General features: G+C 45.0%; 1 protein-coding gene across 3 annotated transcripts in view; it reads left to right on the forward strand.

Annotated features, from left to right (window-relative positions):
- The window catches only part of PIEZO2 (piezo type mechanosensitive ion channel component 2), a 522,557-nt gene extending 505,771 nt beyond the window's left edge, over window positions 1–16,786 (forward strand). For 2 of the 3 annotated variants that reach the window (XM_029065630.2, XM_029065632.2), the window contains 7 exons: window positions 2,059–2,247; window positions 3,078–3,170; window positions 5,677–5,849; window positions 8,168–8,296; window positions 10,589–10,668; window positions 11,998–12,187; window positions 14,869–16,786. In XM_029065630.2, the coding sequence (XP_028921463.1) occupies window positions 2,059–2,247; window positions 3,078–3,170; window positions 5,677–5,849; window positions 8,168–8,296; window positions 10,589–10,668; window positions 11,998–12,187; window positions 14,869–15,121 (1,107 nt within the window). In that variant the 3' untranslated portion in view covers window positions 15,122–16,786. The remainder of the gene's footprint in view (window positions 1–2,058; window positions 2,248–3,077; window positions 3,171–5,676; window positions 5,850–8,167; window positions 8,297–10,588; window positions 10,669–11,997; window positions 12,188–14,868) is intronic. The other variant, XM_029065631.2, reaches the window with a different exon arrangement.
- Window positions 16,787–17,362: the final 576 nt, after the last annotated feature.

Below are 17,362 nucleotides of genomic sequence, written 5' to 3' on the forward strand. Positions count from 1 at the left end.
AAATAAGGGCTTAGTCAGGGAAGACCTCTTGGAGGAGGTGTGATTTTAGTAAGGCTTTGAAGATGAGCAGAGTGGTGGTCTGTCCTGTACGAAGGGAGGGAGTTCCAGGTTCAGGAGATATTGTCCACTGGGCAGTGGACTGAATGCGAGAGTTGACTGATAGACAAGAGTCAAGGTTGACACGGAAGTTGAGAGTTTCTGGGAAAGAATCTGAGCTGCCCTGGTCTTGGAAAATTTCTGCCTCGCAAAGTCCCTCCGTTTTCTTTTCACTTATTTATTTTTCACAGTGATACTTGGGTTGCGTATCCTTTAGCTCAGCATCATTGTATACCTATACACTCATGATTCTTTTATATTATACATGCACATACATACACATGCCTGGTAAAAACAGTAAAGTATAGACACATCCTGTTTGGAGGATGGGATGTGGAATTTAGGCATTAAGAGAGCCTGCCTGGATGCTGAGAGAAGTAACGTGCCCCTTCTAAGGCTGAGAGCGTGATAGTGAAAATCACTCTGCCAGCGTGAGGCAGATGGCCTAATATGATCCTCTCAAAAAAACCCTAACCTATTTGTTATAAATATAGCATTGCTTTTGCAAGCTTACTACTCCTTGCGGGCTCTCTGGATTCATGCTATAAAGCAAGTACAATTTCCTGAACAGCAAACTTTGGGCAAGGGGATGCATCCAATTCAGCACTTGACAGCTTAATCTTTACAGAACTTTTCCTACCCCTGCTTCTCCAACCTCTCCTGAGATTAATTAATCAATGATATTTATTTAGCGCTTACTGTGTGCAGACCACTGTACTACCCACTTGGGAGAGTATAGTACAACAGAGTTAGTAGTCATGTTCCCTGCCCACAGTGAGCTTACAGTCTAGAGGGGGAGACAGATATTAATAAATGGTGGGGAAACACAGCCAGCGCAGCGATGGAAAACGATGAATACGATATAACTCCTCCGTGATACTCTTACATAAGAAGGGGAATTAAGAGGTAGACATCAAGGCCAGGAAGTAGATCAGGGCTAGAGATCCGGACTTTTCCATCAGTGCAGGAGGTATGTTCTCGACACACCGACCCCTTTTTTGGGAAACATGTATTTCTCGGGGTTGGATTGGGGAAGTTGAATTTCAGTGTGGGTTCAACCTGTGGTACTCCGGTTTCATCCATCCTCTGCCCCTGTGAAGAGGTAGAGCTTGTGTGCTTTTGCAACAGAGCAATCCTAAACTCCCTCCCGACAAAGCTTTTCAGGAAATCAGGAGGAGATAATGAAATCATAGACAACCCTACCTGGATAATCATAATACTAACAGTAATAATAATAATGGTGGTGATATATATTGTTTGCTATGTGCCAAGCACTGTACGAAGCATTCAGTTAGATACAAGATAAACAGGTTGGACAAGAGTCCCTATCCCTTCGTGGGGCTCCCACTCTAAGGGGTAGGAAGAATAAGTATTGAATCCCCATTTTATAGATGAGGAAAACTGAAGCAAAGTTAAGTGGAATGCCCACAGATCGACTATCTGGGGTGACCCTCGGGTCCGAAGTAGGAACACGGTGACTAAAGTGGTCAGCAGCTTCAGTATGGGGATTTGAAAGAAAAACAGCAATTGAAAAGGGTATTTCAAGCAGGCGCCCAAAATGTACCTTTATGGCTTTGAACCCAAAGGTTAGAACAAGCCTAGAAGCACTTAGAACAATGCTTGACACATGGTAAGTGCTTAACACATACCATAAAAAGAGCCTCTTGCTACAGAAGAGGCCTAATAGAAATAACGTTTCCACTCCCCCCAAGGAGAACAAAATGTCCTATTTCAGACTCACCTATTAGAGGAAATGACTTTTTACATGGATCCCAGCAGCCTGTCAGGAGTTTGAATTACATCAGCTCAAGTGAGTGGCTCATTTCCAAGAGGAAGTCCCATTTAGAGCCCACTATTAGCAAATGAAGCCTAAAGCGTAATCTCGGCAAGTCTGAACCACACTGGGCTCCCATTAACTGGGCGTCCCTGGGCCCTGACCTGTGCATCCTGCTTCTGTTGCAGAGGTACCCTCAGCCCCGTGGCCAGAAGAAAAAGAAAGTGGTCAAGTACGGGATGGGGGGCATGATCATCGTGTTGCTGATTTGCATCGTCTGGTTCCCCCTGCTCTTCATGTCTTTGATCAAATCTGTGGCCGGGGTCACCAACAAGCCGCTGGATGTGTCCATCACGATCACTCTGGGTGGTTACCAGGTAACAAATGGGCAAGGGCAGTCGCTCAATATCTTGTCCTTGATTCTACCTCAGTACTTAGGAGAGCGCTTGACACATGATAATTGGCTAATAAATGCTATCATGTTCCAACTCACCCCCAGAACATAAGCAAAGCCTTTATTGAGTCAGACTGATGGCTCATCCACTCTGTCTCTGATAGCGTTTTGAGGAATCATGTGATCAGTGGCCACCTGGACATCTTTACTAATATATAGGGATGCTCCATGGAACATCTCCTTCTTTCCTTCTCCATCCCCAAATTGCCTTCTTCTAACCCTGTTGATGAAATGATCCAACCCCCTCTTGGATCTACTGATATTTTTAGCCTGATCAGCTTTCTGGAGCAGCAGATTCCATATGCTTCCCAACCCTGAGTAAAGAAGTACTTTTAATCCTATATCACATCTGATGAACACTTCACCCAGCAGTCCTTTGGAGGTCACTTTGGAGCCTGTTGGCATTGGAGGGAAGAGAGGGAGGGGTCCTTCTGGGGCTCTTTGGTCTTGATCAGTGTTCTACTTGTTAAATATTGCCTTGACCCAAAATACTTAAGGAGAGGAAGGGTGAGAAAGAATGAATTCACATCAGAATATAGCAGGTAAAGTCAATGAAAACATCAAAAAAAGTTTGAAGGGTTTATAAAGTTTGTAGGCTGAACAGTTAGTTTGATCTGTGAACCTTCAAATTGACATGGTTCCTTTAGCCCAGAGGTCTGGGAGGATTTCCGGGACTTGGGCCTGTCCTCATCAGGGCTTGGGTAATGGTGTGCCTATTAAGAGAAATGTGATCCCGTTGTTTTTGTTTTGTAGCCTATATTCACAATGAGTGCTCAACAGAGCCAGCTGAAAGATATGAATAGAACCGACTTCAGAAGATTCATGAGAGGTTTTTCGGGGAAAGCCGTAAGTGGATGTTTATAATTTCCCTTTTCTAGCTGAGACCTGTGAGGCAGAATGGTTCCCCACAGAGTCTCCCACTGGGAAATATTCCTGTTTCTTTTTATTGGGCCCGAGACTCTGAATAGCTAGAGTTCCTTCCTGGGATGCCCTCCTGGATTATTTTCTCTCCTTTCCACTCTTTCCTGCCTTTCTTTCTTTCTCCCACCTTAAGGCTCTCCTGCTCTTTCTCTTTCTGCCCCTAGAGACCTGGACCTGTCTGTTTGCCCCCGAGAACCCTGCCTGTTTTCCTCCACTACTGGCCTCTTTATCATTTTGTTCCATCAACTTCTTCTCCAGCTTTCAGTCTCTCTTTGATCTGCTGTCTCTTGCTCCTGGGCTTTCAGGGTTTGCCCTCTCAAGCAGAAGATTCAGCAACAGGAGCATTATTTACAGAGACTTAAATGCCTGAACATTAATGTCCTCAGGGCACCATTTGATTAGAGACCAGTATCTCCCCCATTTAGCACCTCCGGAGTTCAGCACCTGATTGTCTAGGTTGGGCCTGAGTGACACTCAGGCCTGGGCTGATCATGAGCTTCCTGGACTTGGGGAACAGACTCAGACTAGTGAATTGAACGCTAAATGGGAGCTCAGAGGTTTGGCTTCTATCAATCAGTGGTATTTATTGAGCCCTTACTCTGTACAGACCATTCATTCACTCATTCATTAGTATTTATTGAGCGCTTACTATGTTTAGAGCACTGTACTAAGCACTTGGAATGTAGTTTGGCAACAGATGGAGGCAATCCCTGTCCAATGATGGTCTCACAGTCTAAACGACTGTACTAAGTGCTTGGGAGAGTATAATACAACAGAGTATAATATGTTGGAAGACATATTCCCCACTCACAAGGAGCTCACAGTCTAGAGGACTAGCCTTCTTTTCTTGGCTGCTGCTAGACAAGACACTTAACCGCTCTGGGCAGAAGTTTCGCTACCTGTAAAATGGAGACAGTGATATCAACCCCTCCCAGATATGTCACTGGGATAACTGATACAAAATATGTGAAAGGAGGGACGATTCAATAGAAAACCAAATTGCATTATTATTAATGTAAATGGACTGCTTTGAATAAATGCACTTCATTTGCTTAAAGGAGTTCAAATGAGTGGCTAACAGCCCCTCAAAACTCCTGACCCTTTAAAGCAAAAATGCCCCTCCTTCCCCAGTGGGTTTCCCCCAGATAAGGAAGAGTTTCTCTACCACATTTTGCTGTGCCTATTATTTCTTCACAGTGATACTGCCCAGACCCTGCCCCCCCTCTTCCTCTCAACCCCCAAGCCAGGGGGAATTAGAGGCCGTCAAGAGCCTTTGCTTCACCCTCTGGGAAATGATGCTGGGGGAATAGAGGCAGCCACTACTTACCTTACCCCAGAACTCTCTTACATTTCTGAGACCACCCCAGGTCTGGGTCATTGCTGACTGCAGAGTCCACTGGCTCCTGGCCCACGATTTGTCTGTCAGGGACAGTTCAGGAGCTGAATTGGGTGAAAAGAGATATCCCCGTCTGCAGTTCCCGAGGACTCATGGTTCAGGATGCTGGAACTGCAAGGGGAGAACCAAATTCAATGTTCCTCTTTCCTAAGAAAACCGATGGCGTATTTGGTAGTCCTTCCCTGTATGCACGCAGGAGGACTTGAAAGCTTATTTGGAATATAATCTGGCAATCCTAAATCATGGTGAATTTCCCACTTCTCATCACACTGCAGCTTTAGGGCAGGGGATTGGTCATTCCACTAGAGGCCAAACAGGCCAGGCTTAATAATAGTTATGGTATTTATTAAGCGCTTACTATGGACCCGACACTGTACTAAGCGCTGGGGTGGATACAAGCAAATCAGATTGGATGCAGTCCCTGTTCCATGTGGGGCTCACAGTCTAAATCCTTGTTTTACAGATGAGGGAACTGAGGCACAGAGGAGTTAAGTGACTTGCCCAAGGTCACACAGCAGACAAGTGGCAGAGCCAGGATTAGAACCCATGGCCTTCTGACTTCCAGACCCATGCTTTATCCACCACGCCTTGCTGCTCTTCAAATAGAAAAGCAATTTCTATCATCAAATGCTGCTCTTAATAGAAAAACAGCTCATTTCTACTTGGGCTAGAAGAAGCAGAGTGATCTAACGGTTAGAACACAGGCCTGAGAGTCAGAAGGAACAGGGTTCTAATCCCAGCTCTGCCACTTGTCTGCTACGTGACATTGGGCAAGACACTTAACTTCTCTGTGCCTCAGTTACCTCATCTGCAAAATGGGAATTAGGACTATGAGCTCAATGTGGGGCATGGACTGTGTCCACTCTGATGAGTTTATATCTATCCCAGCACTTGGTACAGTCTGAAAGAGTATAAATACCAAAAATACCAAAAAAAAATAAATTGCCCACTACATCAGGGTAATTCCTCTGAATTGAGGTAATTCATCTCCCTTTTACCTGAGAACTCTAACCTCTTCTCTCTCTGTGTTGACAGACTGCATTGCAATTTCTGGAGAACTATGGTGTGGAAGACATAACAATAGTGGAACTGGAAGGGAATTCAAATTCGCTATGGACCATCAGCCCTCCCAGTAGGCAGAAAATGATAGAAGGGCTGAAGGATCTTGATAACGCCTTCACTCTGGTCTTTTCTTGGAGCATCCAGAGGTAACTGGACCAGTAAAAGCCATCAGCTCTTGGAAGACTAGCCTAAGACCAGGACAATATTTTCTGCCAGTCAGGGTATCTCCCACTTTCCCTGTTACATTCTGGTCTCCCGTGCCCTGGGCTGGTGCCAGAGAGAGTTCTCTCTAGCGCTCGGGAAGGGTCGGAGTTAGGCTCAGAAAGAAGTAGTATGGACTGGTAACCCCCAGGACCTCAAGACAAGGCAGTGAGCATTTAACAAAATATTGGAGAAATAGTTTTGAGTTTCAACATGGCTCGGAAGGACCAGTCTCTGATGTAATTTTTAGCAACAAACCCCAATTTTTCTCCATGGCCGCTTCACTCCGGGATCACTAGAAGATAAAAGCTTGAGCACTTTAAATATTAAAAGCCCTTCAGTAGGTCCGAAAGACATTCCTGATTCAAGTCCCACAATTTCTGTGTTAAAAAGTGCCCAGAAACAAATGTACCCTCTGGCTTTTGTGAGGCTTTCCAGGTACCCTAACTGTGACGTAGTTAGCTGAGCAGAAACAAGCCAGTGAACTCTGAGTGAGTTAGAACCCTACACAGGATAGAATTCACACTCCAAACCTGACTAATGCATTTGGACCAAACCATTTGTGACCCTGAAAACACATCAAGGAGGCTTGGCCTTGTCTTTGAGGCTATCATTCATTCAATCATATTTATTGAGCACTTCCTGGGTGCAGAACACTCTACTATCATCATGGGCTGCTGAGAATTCTTATGTGCTCAGATGTCTCATGAAGTGAATCTGGAGTACGGCCATCTACCTGAGGCTCCCTCCCAGTTCAGCAGCTCCAGGGATCCTACACCTTGGACTAGAGAAATGATTTACATGTGGCTGTGGAACTGTCAAAATCCAACCTGAAGCCAGCCACTCCAGCAGAACCCCAGACTGTGGAACCTATTAGGGTCTGAGGTCCAGACTCTGTTTCATGTTCACGACTATTGGAGTCTGGTGAAGCTTCTTCCTCCGGAGATCAAAACTGGGGCCACTTAACTGTATCAATCAATCAGTAGTATTTATTGAGCGCTTATTATTTGCAGAGCACTGTCCTAAACACTTGGGGGAGTACAATGCAACTGAATTGGCAGACATGTTTTGTATAACCCCAAAATAGGATCAAAATTTAGTATTTAGGGCAATCTAGGAAAATATGGGATTAAATACTCCAACCTGGATTCAGATAAGAGTTCTGTGAAGGCCCCAGCAACCAAGGCTAAACCATCATCCCAGTCAAGCTGAGGACTGAGATTGGGATTTAATCAGTTCCACAGATTGGAAAGGATCACGACAGAAAACACTAAGATGGAGGTATACATGGTAATATTTAAGGCCCCTGCCAGGGTCTTGCCAATTAGCCGATGAATAGAAGACTAGGCCCATATTCTTTTGCTATGTGATGCCTTGGAGAAATGGCTGGAGACAGGGTTCAGTCTAAAATTAACCCCCAAAGAAAGGAGTCCTCGCTTGCCTTAAACCCCAGGCACAGCTAAATCGAGAGACATGCTTTACCACATGAAACTCTCTTTTGCCTAGACTTCAGGGGAGCGGATAAGCAGGCAGCTCACCACAGCAAGCCCAAGACTACCTGCCTTCCTCATCCTAGCTTCTCCTCCAGCAGCACTCTAGATCCTTCTTGGTATTTGGGGAATTGTTTCTTGATGACTTGTAGCTTTTTCTTTCCTACAGATTTCAATCCTTTTTGGCCCAGTTCTTCCCCAACTGGACCTTGGTCTCATCTTGTGTAAATCCATGAGAGGAAGTCAAATTAGAGTCAAGCTGGTGGTGGCTCTATGAGGGTGGGGGGCACAGTATATTAATGTTATTAATATTAATAGTGATGATGATGATGATAAGAATAGGTCCTTTGCCCGTCAGTGGCAGTAGAGGAAACAGCAGCATGGAGCAGGTATTCAGGAGGGCTCCTAGCCTCCTTCCCTATTCTTGGTGAGACCCAGTTTGGCCAGAAGAGAAGCCAGTCTGGAGGGAGTGAGTCCTGGAAGCCAAAGTTAGCATTGTTGTTCCCGTCAGCTCTGGACCCCTGGAAAAGCCCTCCCCCCCCGAAAAAAAAGAGGCACTGTGTCCAACTTGAATAACTTGTATCTACCCCAGAGCTTAGAACAGTGCTTGACACAAAGTAAGCACTTAACAAAGACCGCAGTAATAATAACCGTAGTAATCAAAAGCCTTGGGGTAGGGAAGAATTTTGTCGGCCTAATAGTTTGGAGTTAAACTACTGGAAAAAAATCTGTTTTCTTATTTGAATAATCCACATGGTGCCTTCTTTTCACAGGAATCTCAGTCTTGGTGCAAAAGCTGAAATAGCATCGGATAAACTGTCTTTCAGTATGCAAAATGAAACCCGGCTCAAAATAGCCAGCATGATGTCTGAAACGAATCCAAAAGAAGAGGAGAAACCAGTGTACGTTTGTCTTCCTTTTCTCTATGGATAGGCAATCAGACACTTCCCTTCAAAAAAATAATGGCCATCGAGGTGTGGGATTTTTTCGTCGGGACATCCCTATAGCTAAATTGCCTCCAGAAAGGATAAGATCTATGACTGCTCCAATTAATTAATCAATCAATCAGTAATATTTATTGAGCATCTCCAAGTGGAGAGCATTTTACTAAGCACTTGGAAGAGCAAAATGGAGTTATGGGGCACAATCCCTGTTCTCAGAGATTTTATAATCAAGCTAGGGAAAGAAACACAAAATAATTATATATAGGAAGGTAAAAGGGATTGGAACACTGGATATATAGATGAGTAACTGCTTAAATAGTAGATTGTGTAAATATGCCTGTACATAACTGCTACTGGGTAGCCAGGAGGAGGGCTACTGCTGATAGCTAGGTTGGGAGTCTTGAGTTGTAGTTAGGAGAACGTGTACCGGGGAGAAGAAACATTAATCAGAGAAGTCCCCTGAAGGAGGTGGAATTTCCGAAGGACTTTGAAGATGAAGACACCTGTGGTCTGTAGGATTTAAAAGATAGGCTGTGTAAGTCTGCATGTTCAGAAGTGCTACTGGGTAGCCAGGAGGAGGATGGCTCGTAGTTAAGTAGGGAGTCCTGAGTTTTAGTTAGGAAGACATGTACTGGGGAGAAGACACATTAATCAGAAAAATCTCCTGGAGGAGATTTCAAAGGCCTTAGAAGTGGGGAAAATTTAGAAATGGCCTGGAGGACTTAAAAGAAGACCAAGTCTGAGGCAGTAGGAATTGTGGGAGCAAGCGGTTGGAGGTAAGAAGGTCAAGAATGAGGCATAGTGAGACAACGGCCTTGAGAAGAGCAGAGTGAGGGTTGGGGTGTAGTGGGAGAAGAATGGATACATAGAAGGAGAGAGTGGATTGAGTGTTGTAAAACCAACGATTAGGGGTTTCTACTTGATGTAGGGAAGAATGGGTAAGCATTCAGGGTTTTTGAGGAATAGGGAGATGTAGGGCAGAATAACATTTAAATAAGTGATATGAGCAGTCAAGTGGAATGAAACCTGGAGATGAGAGAGTATGGATGCAGTAGAAATATTACTACTACTATCAATAGAATTTATTGAGCACGTACTATGTTCAGAGGTCAGTTCTATGTGCTTGGGAGAGCACAGTACAACAGAGTTGGTAATAATAATAATAATGTTGGTATTTGTTAAGCGCTTACTATGTGCAGAGCACTGTTCTAAGTGCTGGGGTAAACACAGGGGAATCAGGTTGTCCCACGTGGGGCTCACAGTCTTAATCCCCATTTTACAGATGAGGTAACTGAGGCCCAGAGAAGTTAAGTGACTTGCCCACAGTCACACAGCTGACAAGTGGCAGAGCTGGGATTCGAACTTGTGACCCCTGACTCCAAAGCCCATGCTCTTTCCACTGAGCCACGCTGCTTAATGGTCCTTGCCACAAGTGAGAGAACACTTCAAAAGATACCCAAGAAATCTGCACCATTTCTCTGGATAAAATAGTAATGAAGGATTTAAGCTGGGCAACTGAAATTTGTGAACAAAGGAGAGTGTAAAAGAGCGACAGAGAAACAACCCCTTTAAATTCTGAATTGGTCAAACCTCTGTGAGAATAACCAGGTCCAATCTGGAGTCCTACACCTTATGGGATGGCATGAATGAATAGATGACCATATGAGGTGGCTGACATTGAAGGGGTAGGTTTTTGGAGCTACTCAAGGAAGACTTGTTGGGGGAGGTGGAATTTTAGGACAGTTTAGAAGGTGGGGAACTGTGATCTGTTGGATTATGCTGGGGAAGGAGTGGCGGGCTAGGGGAACAGAGTGAGGCAGGGATTGGAGTCAGGAGAGTTAAGAGCAAGGTACGTCTAGAAAGTTGACTTGGGAGGAACAGAGAGCAAGCTGCAGAGTAGCAGGTGAGGAATGGGGAAAGTTGGTGGAGTGCTTTGAAGGTAATCATGAGGAACTTTTTCAGGATGCTGAGTAAGATGGCAAAGCATGAGGAGAGGGGAGATGTGAGATGAGCAACATTTCGAGAAGATGATGCTATAACGGTACGGTATAAATTCTAAGGGAAAGGAGTTGGAGGCAAAGAGACCAGAGAGGAGGCATGATATGGCAGCAGAAGTCTGGTTTAGAGAACAAATTCTTCAGCTGGATCAGTGGCCCCTCTTCAGCCCCTGCCCTGAGGAAGCAACTTCAGGAGAATAGATTTTAGCTGAGTAAATCATTGTTGATGACTTTCTTTTTCCTTTCCTCATAGGGACCTAGGCCCTATCTACCCTTATTACCTCAAAGCACCCAGTGATTCCAACACAAAACCCATAAAGCAGCTCCTGGATGGTAAGTGTGAAGGGATGGTAGAGCCACTGCACAGTAATGATTGACTGTGGGTGCCCCATGAAGGGTTTATGGGTGAGCTGAAAAGGGGCCTGACCTAGGAAAAGGAGCATGACCTAGTGGAAAGAACATGGGCCTGGGAGGCAGGAGACCTTGGTTCTAACCCCACTTTTTTTTATGGAATTTGTTAAGCGCTTACTAGGTGTCAAGCACTGTTTAGATACAGATTTACAGTTTACAGATGAGGTATGGAGAAGTGAATTGCCTAAAGTCACACAGCAGACAAGTCGTGGAGCCATGATCACAACACAGATCCTTCTGACTCCCAGGTCTATCGTAATTATAATTATTATTATTATTTGGCCAATGGAATGCAGGGAGTATCCATCCAGCATCATCATCAATGTCATCCACAGCATGGCCTAGTGGAAAGAGCACAGTCCGGGGAGTCAGAGGTCCTGGATTCTAATCCCAGCTCTGCTACTTCTCTGCTGTGTGTCCTTGGGCAAGTCACTTAACTTCTCTGTGCCTCAATTTCTGCACCTGTAAAAATGTAAATCCTGCTCCTTCCTACCTAGACTGTGGGCCCCAAGTGGGGACAGGGACTGTGTCCCAACTGATAACCTTGTAGCTACCCCAACATTTAGAACAGTGCTTGGCGCTTAGTAAGTACGTAACAAATAGCACAATTATTATTACTAATATCAACAAATTTCAAAACTTCATGGGTTGGGCACTTAAGTGATCCCAGGAAAGACCCTGCCTTTGTCCCTGAAAAGCTTCCAGAGAGCCCGCGACCTTTACAGGTACTAGGAAAAAGACACGCCAAGGTGGTAGTCTTTATTCCCCCACAAACATACATTCATTCATTCAATAGTATTTATTGAGCACTTACTATGTGCAGAACACTGTACTAAGTGCTTGGAATGTACAAATCGGCAACAGATAGAAACAGTCCCTGCCCTCTGATGGGCTTACAGTCTAATGGGGGAGACAGACAGACACACACCCCTGTGGAAGATAGTGGGTGTTACTTTTCTTTATTTGCAAAATAGTTACCTTTAAGGGTTGTCATGGCCAACACAGTCGATCAATCAACGGTAGTTTAATGACTGCTACGTCCCTACTGTGCAGATCATTTGGAAGAGAACAATAGTAAATACCATCCCTGTCCCCAAAGAGCTTAGCTGGGGAAGACACATTCTTGGGACCTTTCAGGATCCGTTCACTGTCAGCGGTAGCCAAAACATTGTTGTTTGCCAATAACCGTTTGTAGTGACCTATATTTGTTGGGTTCCTGAGCTAACTTGGTTTTGTCTTCTTCCTTCCCAGATGAACAGTTTATCAATATCACCATTGCTCTGTCCAGAGCCAGCACTGGTTCAGACAACAACAGTGAGTGGTGGATTCTTAACCAGAAAGGGGACACGGTCATGAAACCTAAAACCCAAGAGGGCTTGGAGCTGGTGGTCTTCAGTGACAAAGTGAGCCCTCCCAGCCTGGGCTTCTTAGCCGGCTACGGGTAAGACATCGAGTAGCCCCTGTACTCCATCAGTGATATGTTGTGTGCGTTTATGCAGAGTGCAGTGGATGGGGCACAGGCCTGGGAGTCCAGTTGTGGGTTCTAATCCTGGCTCTGCCACTGGTCTGTTGTGTGACCTTGAGCAAGTCACTTCACTTCTCCGTGCCTCAGTCACCTCATCTGTAAAATGGGGAATGAGACTGGGAGCCCCATGTGGGACAGGGACCGTGTCCAACCCGATGGGTTCGTATCCACCCCAGGGCTTAGCACACAGTAAGAGCTTACTGTAGCGCCTGGCATACAGTAAGCACTTAATAAATGCCACAATTATCATTATTATCATTAATAATGATATCACTAAATAATAATTATTATTATCATATATAGGTGTATATAGGTAGGTATTACACACTCCCCCACACATAAACACACATATTCTGGAGTAGAAGGTGAATTTCACCTGTGTGTGTGAGTGGCTGAAAAAGCCACTGTGGGGCCGACAGTCCTGGGCACATTGGTCCCACGACAAGGTTCATTCATTCATTCAATAGTACTTATTGAGCGCTTACTATGTGCAGAGCACTATACTAAGCGCTTGGAATGTACAATTCGGCAACAGATAGAGACAATCCCTGCCCATTGACGGGCTTACAGTCTAATCGGGGGAGACAGACAGACAAAAACAATAGCAATAAATAGAATCCAGGGGATGTACATCTCATTAACAAAATAAATAGGGTAATAAAAATCTATACAAATGAGCGGACGAGCACAGTGCTGAGGGGAGGGGAAGGGAGAGTGGGAAGAGCAGAGGGAAAGGGGGGGGTCTCTTGTGTTGTAGTGCTTGACATTCGTAGCACCTGGCACTGTTTTCTCTTTTAAGAACTGTGGTACTTGTTAAGCTCTTACTGTGTGCTAAGCACTCTTCTAAGCGCTGAGGTAGAAACAGGTTAATCACATTGAACACCTGGGGCTCACAGTCTAAATGCTCTTGTCACTCTTTCCATCTGAAAATTCTGCTCAAAAAAAGCTCCTCCCTTCCCGCTGGCAGTGAGCCATGCTGGTCCTTCTTCAGCAGTGAGTTCCAGCTGGGACGCAGCATTGTCTGAGGCTTGGTTTTATTTATTCATTCAATCGTATTTATTGAGGGCTTACTATGTGCAGAGCACTGTACTAAGCGCTTGGAAAGTACAATTCGGCAACAAATGGAGACAAGCCCTACCCCACAGCGGGCTCACAGTCTAGAAGGTGGGAGACAGACAACAAAACAAAACAAGTAGAGAGGCATCAATAACATCAGTATAAATGAATAAAATCATAGATATATACACATCATTAATAAAATAAATAGAAAAATAATAATGTTAGTAATGTTGGTATTTGTTAAGCACTTACTATGTGCAGAGCACTGTTCTAAGCGCTGAGGGGAGATACAGGGTAATCAGGTTGACCCACGTGAGGCTCACAGTTAATCCCCATTTTCCAGATGAGGTAACTAAGGCACAGAGAAGTGAAGTGACTTGCCCACAGTCACACAGCTGACAGGTGGCAGAGCCGGAATTCGAACCCATGACCTCTGGCTCCCAAGCCCGGGCTCTTTCCGCTGAGCCACGCTGCTTTGCAAAAGTGCTATGGGGCGGGGAGGGGGTAGAGCAGAAGGAGGGAGTGGGGCAATGGGGAGGGGAGGAGGAAGAGAAGAAAAGGGGACCTTTTCACAGTCTGGAAAGGCCTCCTGTCCTTAGAAGGTCCAGGGTGCGTATAGCTTGCAGAGGTCCATGCAGCACTCTCTTCCACACCCTATGCTAGGGAGAAGTGGGGAGGAGAATTTGAGCTCCAACTCCACCTCCGCTGGCCCCTGCAGTGACAGAAACAGAATCCCCAAATATGGGGAGATGGGTGGAGGTTGCCAGAGAGGATGGAGATGGTGTGGAAAGACAAGGGGGAATTTTTCCTTCAGGGTCTCTAGATAACATTTATACCATTTTACTCAATAAGCAAAGAAAGGAAGCAACCTGGCCTAGTGGATAGAGCAAGGGCCCAGGAGTCAGAAGAACCTGGGTTCTAGTGCCGGCTTCACCACTTGTCTTCTGTGTGACGTTGAGCAAGTCATTGCAATTCTCTTTACCTCAGTTACCTCATCAGTAAAATGGGGCTAAGACTTGTGAGCCCTATATGGGACATGGACTGTGTCCAATCTGATTCCTTTCTATCCACCCTCACGCTTAGTACAGTGCCGCGCACGTGGCAAATGCTCAACGGATCCCAGAAAAAAAAGAAATTTGCCTTAAGCCCAGTTAATATAGTTTTTCCAGTCAAAGTCTGGATTCTAGGAAATCCCCCTGAGCTACATGGATCTCAGTAGTAGGAATTATTTCTGAAAGCACCATTAACATGAGTGACTGACCCTTTATAGAGTTTCCAGACCTCCTCTGATTGACTGTCCCAGGGTCAGGGTCCCTCACTGCTCCAGCTTTAACTCCCCTCCATGTCGGGGTAGACAATTCCAAGGAAGAAACACCATCTTGGGCCAAGCACAACTTGGCCTGGGTTTCCTTCCCATTGGCTTTCGATCTTTTCCCCGTCGCTATCCTTAATCAAGCCAGTAATGACAGCAGTACCTGGGAAGCGGGAGAGGGACCGTTTTTTGTTTTTCAACCTCTCTCTTCATTTTCCTTCTGCAGCATCATGGGGCTTTACGCTTCGGTGGTCCTGGTGATAGGGAAGTTCGTCCGCGAATTCTTCAGCGGGATCTCCCACTCCATCATGTTTGAAGAGCTGCCGAACGTGGACAGGATCCTGAAGCTGTGCACGGACATTTTCTTAGTGCGAGAGACTGGGGAACTGGAGCTGGAAGAAGATTTATATGCCAAATTAATATTCCTGTACCGCTCCCCAGAAACGATGATCAAATGGACTAGAGAAAAGACAAACTGATCCTCCTCGGGATCCAGAACGCTGATGGAATCGATTGAATTTTCCAAAGAAAAGCACAATATTCTCACAAGAGCTAAGCATTTTAGAGTTGGGTAGCAGTGAGCTGTCCCAGACGGAGGATCAGGGATTCGCCGCCCGCCGGAACCCTCGCTACGTTTCCGATTGAGAACGGATGGTGAAGAAGGTCGTTTGGTCGCCGGATGCCGCTTCTTTAAAGCTAAAGGAAATTGCTCTGTTACTCCGGTCAGCGAAGTGTCCAGCACTGCGTCTGGCAGAGCTGGAGGCCCCCCCCCCCCGACTGAGTCCTCCCTCCCTCCGGAGAGGGGGAGGGGGCGAGGGAATGGGAGAGATGTCCTGCCGAGGGTTAACTGGACTCGCCCTTTTCTGGAAGGATGCAGTGTGGGTTGTGCAATACTCAGCTCTCCGCCCCCCGACTGTGAAGATGGTACCGATGGCGCTTCCAGCCCTGGCAGAGGGCAGCCGGGCCCACCTTTCTCGGGAAAGCCGATGTTGTTGTTGCACTGAAGCTTTCCAGGGGAGGACCAGCCTCATTCTAAGCAAAAAGATTCCAATAAAGATAATCTCTAACTGCCTTATTTCATTGGAACAATCCCAGGAAAAGTTTCCGCATGAACATCAGTGACTTCTCAGGAAAAACACAAAACACCACAAAACCATAGAAACCAGTTTTGTTGAGGTTCAGCTAATGGCCGGAGGCAAAAAATGGTGAGAGGTTCTCTAAGTTCATTTTCTTCACCAAAGTATCGCTCCCCATTAGACATAGACATTAGGCCTGAGGACAGATTGCCTAAGGAACTCTACGACTTTGAAACCCCTTTAATACCTGAGGTTATGAGCCCTCTTCTGCCTTCCCCGGGGCCCCGACATGCTTTGTTTTTTTTTTTTCCCATTTCCATGATTTAAGGCCAAGGATTTTCCAGGATGTGAAATTGTCCTTCCAGTTTTTCAGGTATGCAAAAGTGTTTACATATTCCAATTCACGTTTTTACATCCGAGACGGGTTTTTAAGTTCCTAATTATGAAAGAAGTATGTGTAATGAGCTTGGGGAAATAAACATGGCCTTTTCTTAAATTATTACCATTGGTGATCCAACCTCTTCATTAAAGAACAATGTAGCATGAAAATTTATGGTGGAAATGTAATTTTCATTCCATGTTAAAAACGCAAGTTCAGCGAAAAACATGGCCGAGTGGGTTAGGGAATGTCAAAAGGTTATTCTGTGTAGTTTGGATTCAGTAATGACTTAATAAAGCACACGTTGCAAAGTCATTTTAAAGATATTCTTTATTCTGCCTTTTTGCATGAAATGGGAAAAGTGTCTATCCCTATGATATACTGAGGAATTAGAAGAACGTTGATAAAGATGCCGAATGAGTTTCTTTCGTCTTCCTTAGCGGCTGTGTATGAACTATATAATCCGTACCCCCTTGCAGATATCTAGGTTGTTTCCAAAGAGAAAACCGTTATAGTTGTTGCCGAGCTTGATAAACTAGCCGAGTACAAATGATGTTCAGTGCTTCCAAGTCAATATTGCACATGTGTTCCTTTACTGTCAAACTGGCACATTTTGGAGCCTGAAAAGGGCAACTTGAAATAAACTGCTTCAACTCATTGTAACAATAAAAGCAACTAAGTGACTGGCACTCATTGAAAAGCATTCTGATTTTCCAGCGGTAGGAAGGATCATGAATGGGTATGTTTCTGCTTGGGAACACTCCACTGGGAAAATAAACAATGGGGTTTAAATGGTTTAAGGAATCCTATGAACACAGAGTTCAGGTGTCAACTCACTCTGGGAAATAGGAGCTTGAATACACAGCAGTCCAAGGTGGCTGGTTGTTCCTTTAAGAAACATTATAAAGGTATGAGGAAAACAAAACAGAGCAAAATAAAACAAAACACGGCATAGGGCATAGCAAAGATGGATAAGGTAGACAAGGAAAGCTAGTTCTAGATGGTCAAATACAATTTACAGAACTATCTAGAGAGCTGAAACACAGATGCAAAGGTAAGAAGAATTGAGATCTAGGTCAGCTTACTGTGGTGCAGTACTAGAAGACGTCGAAGCCTGGAAGTCATAAAATCAACGGGAAGTGAGACATGATTTACAAAGCCGAGAGAGGGACGTAGGCAAACATTCACTATATAAATATGTATATATAGTTGACCTTCACAGTTGAAGAAACATGCTATATGACCTTGGACAAGTCATTTGATTT

The sequence above is a fragment of the Ornithorhynchus anatinus genome, chromosome 5 (genome assembly GCF_004115215.2).
Source record: "Ornithorhynchus anatinus isolate Pmale09 chromosome 5, mOrnAna1.pri.v4, whole genome shotgun sequence".
NCBI lineage: Eukaryota > Metazoa > Chordata > Mammalia > Monotremata > Ornithorhynchidae > Ornithorhynchus > Ornithorhynchus anatinus.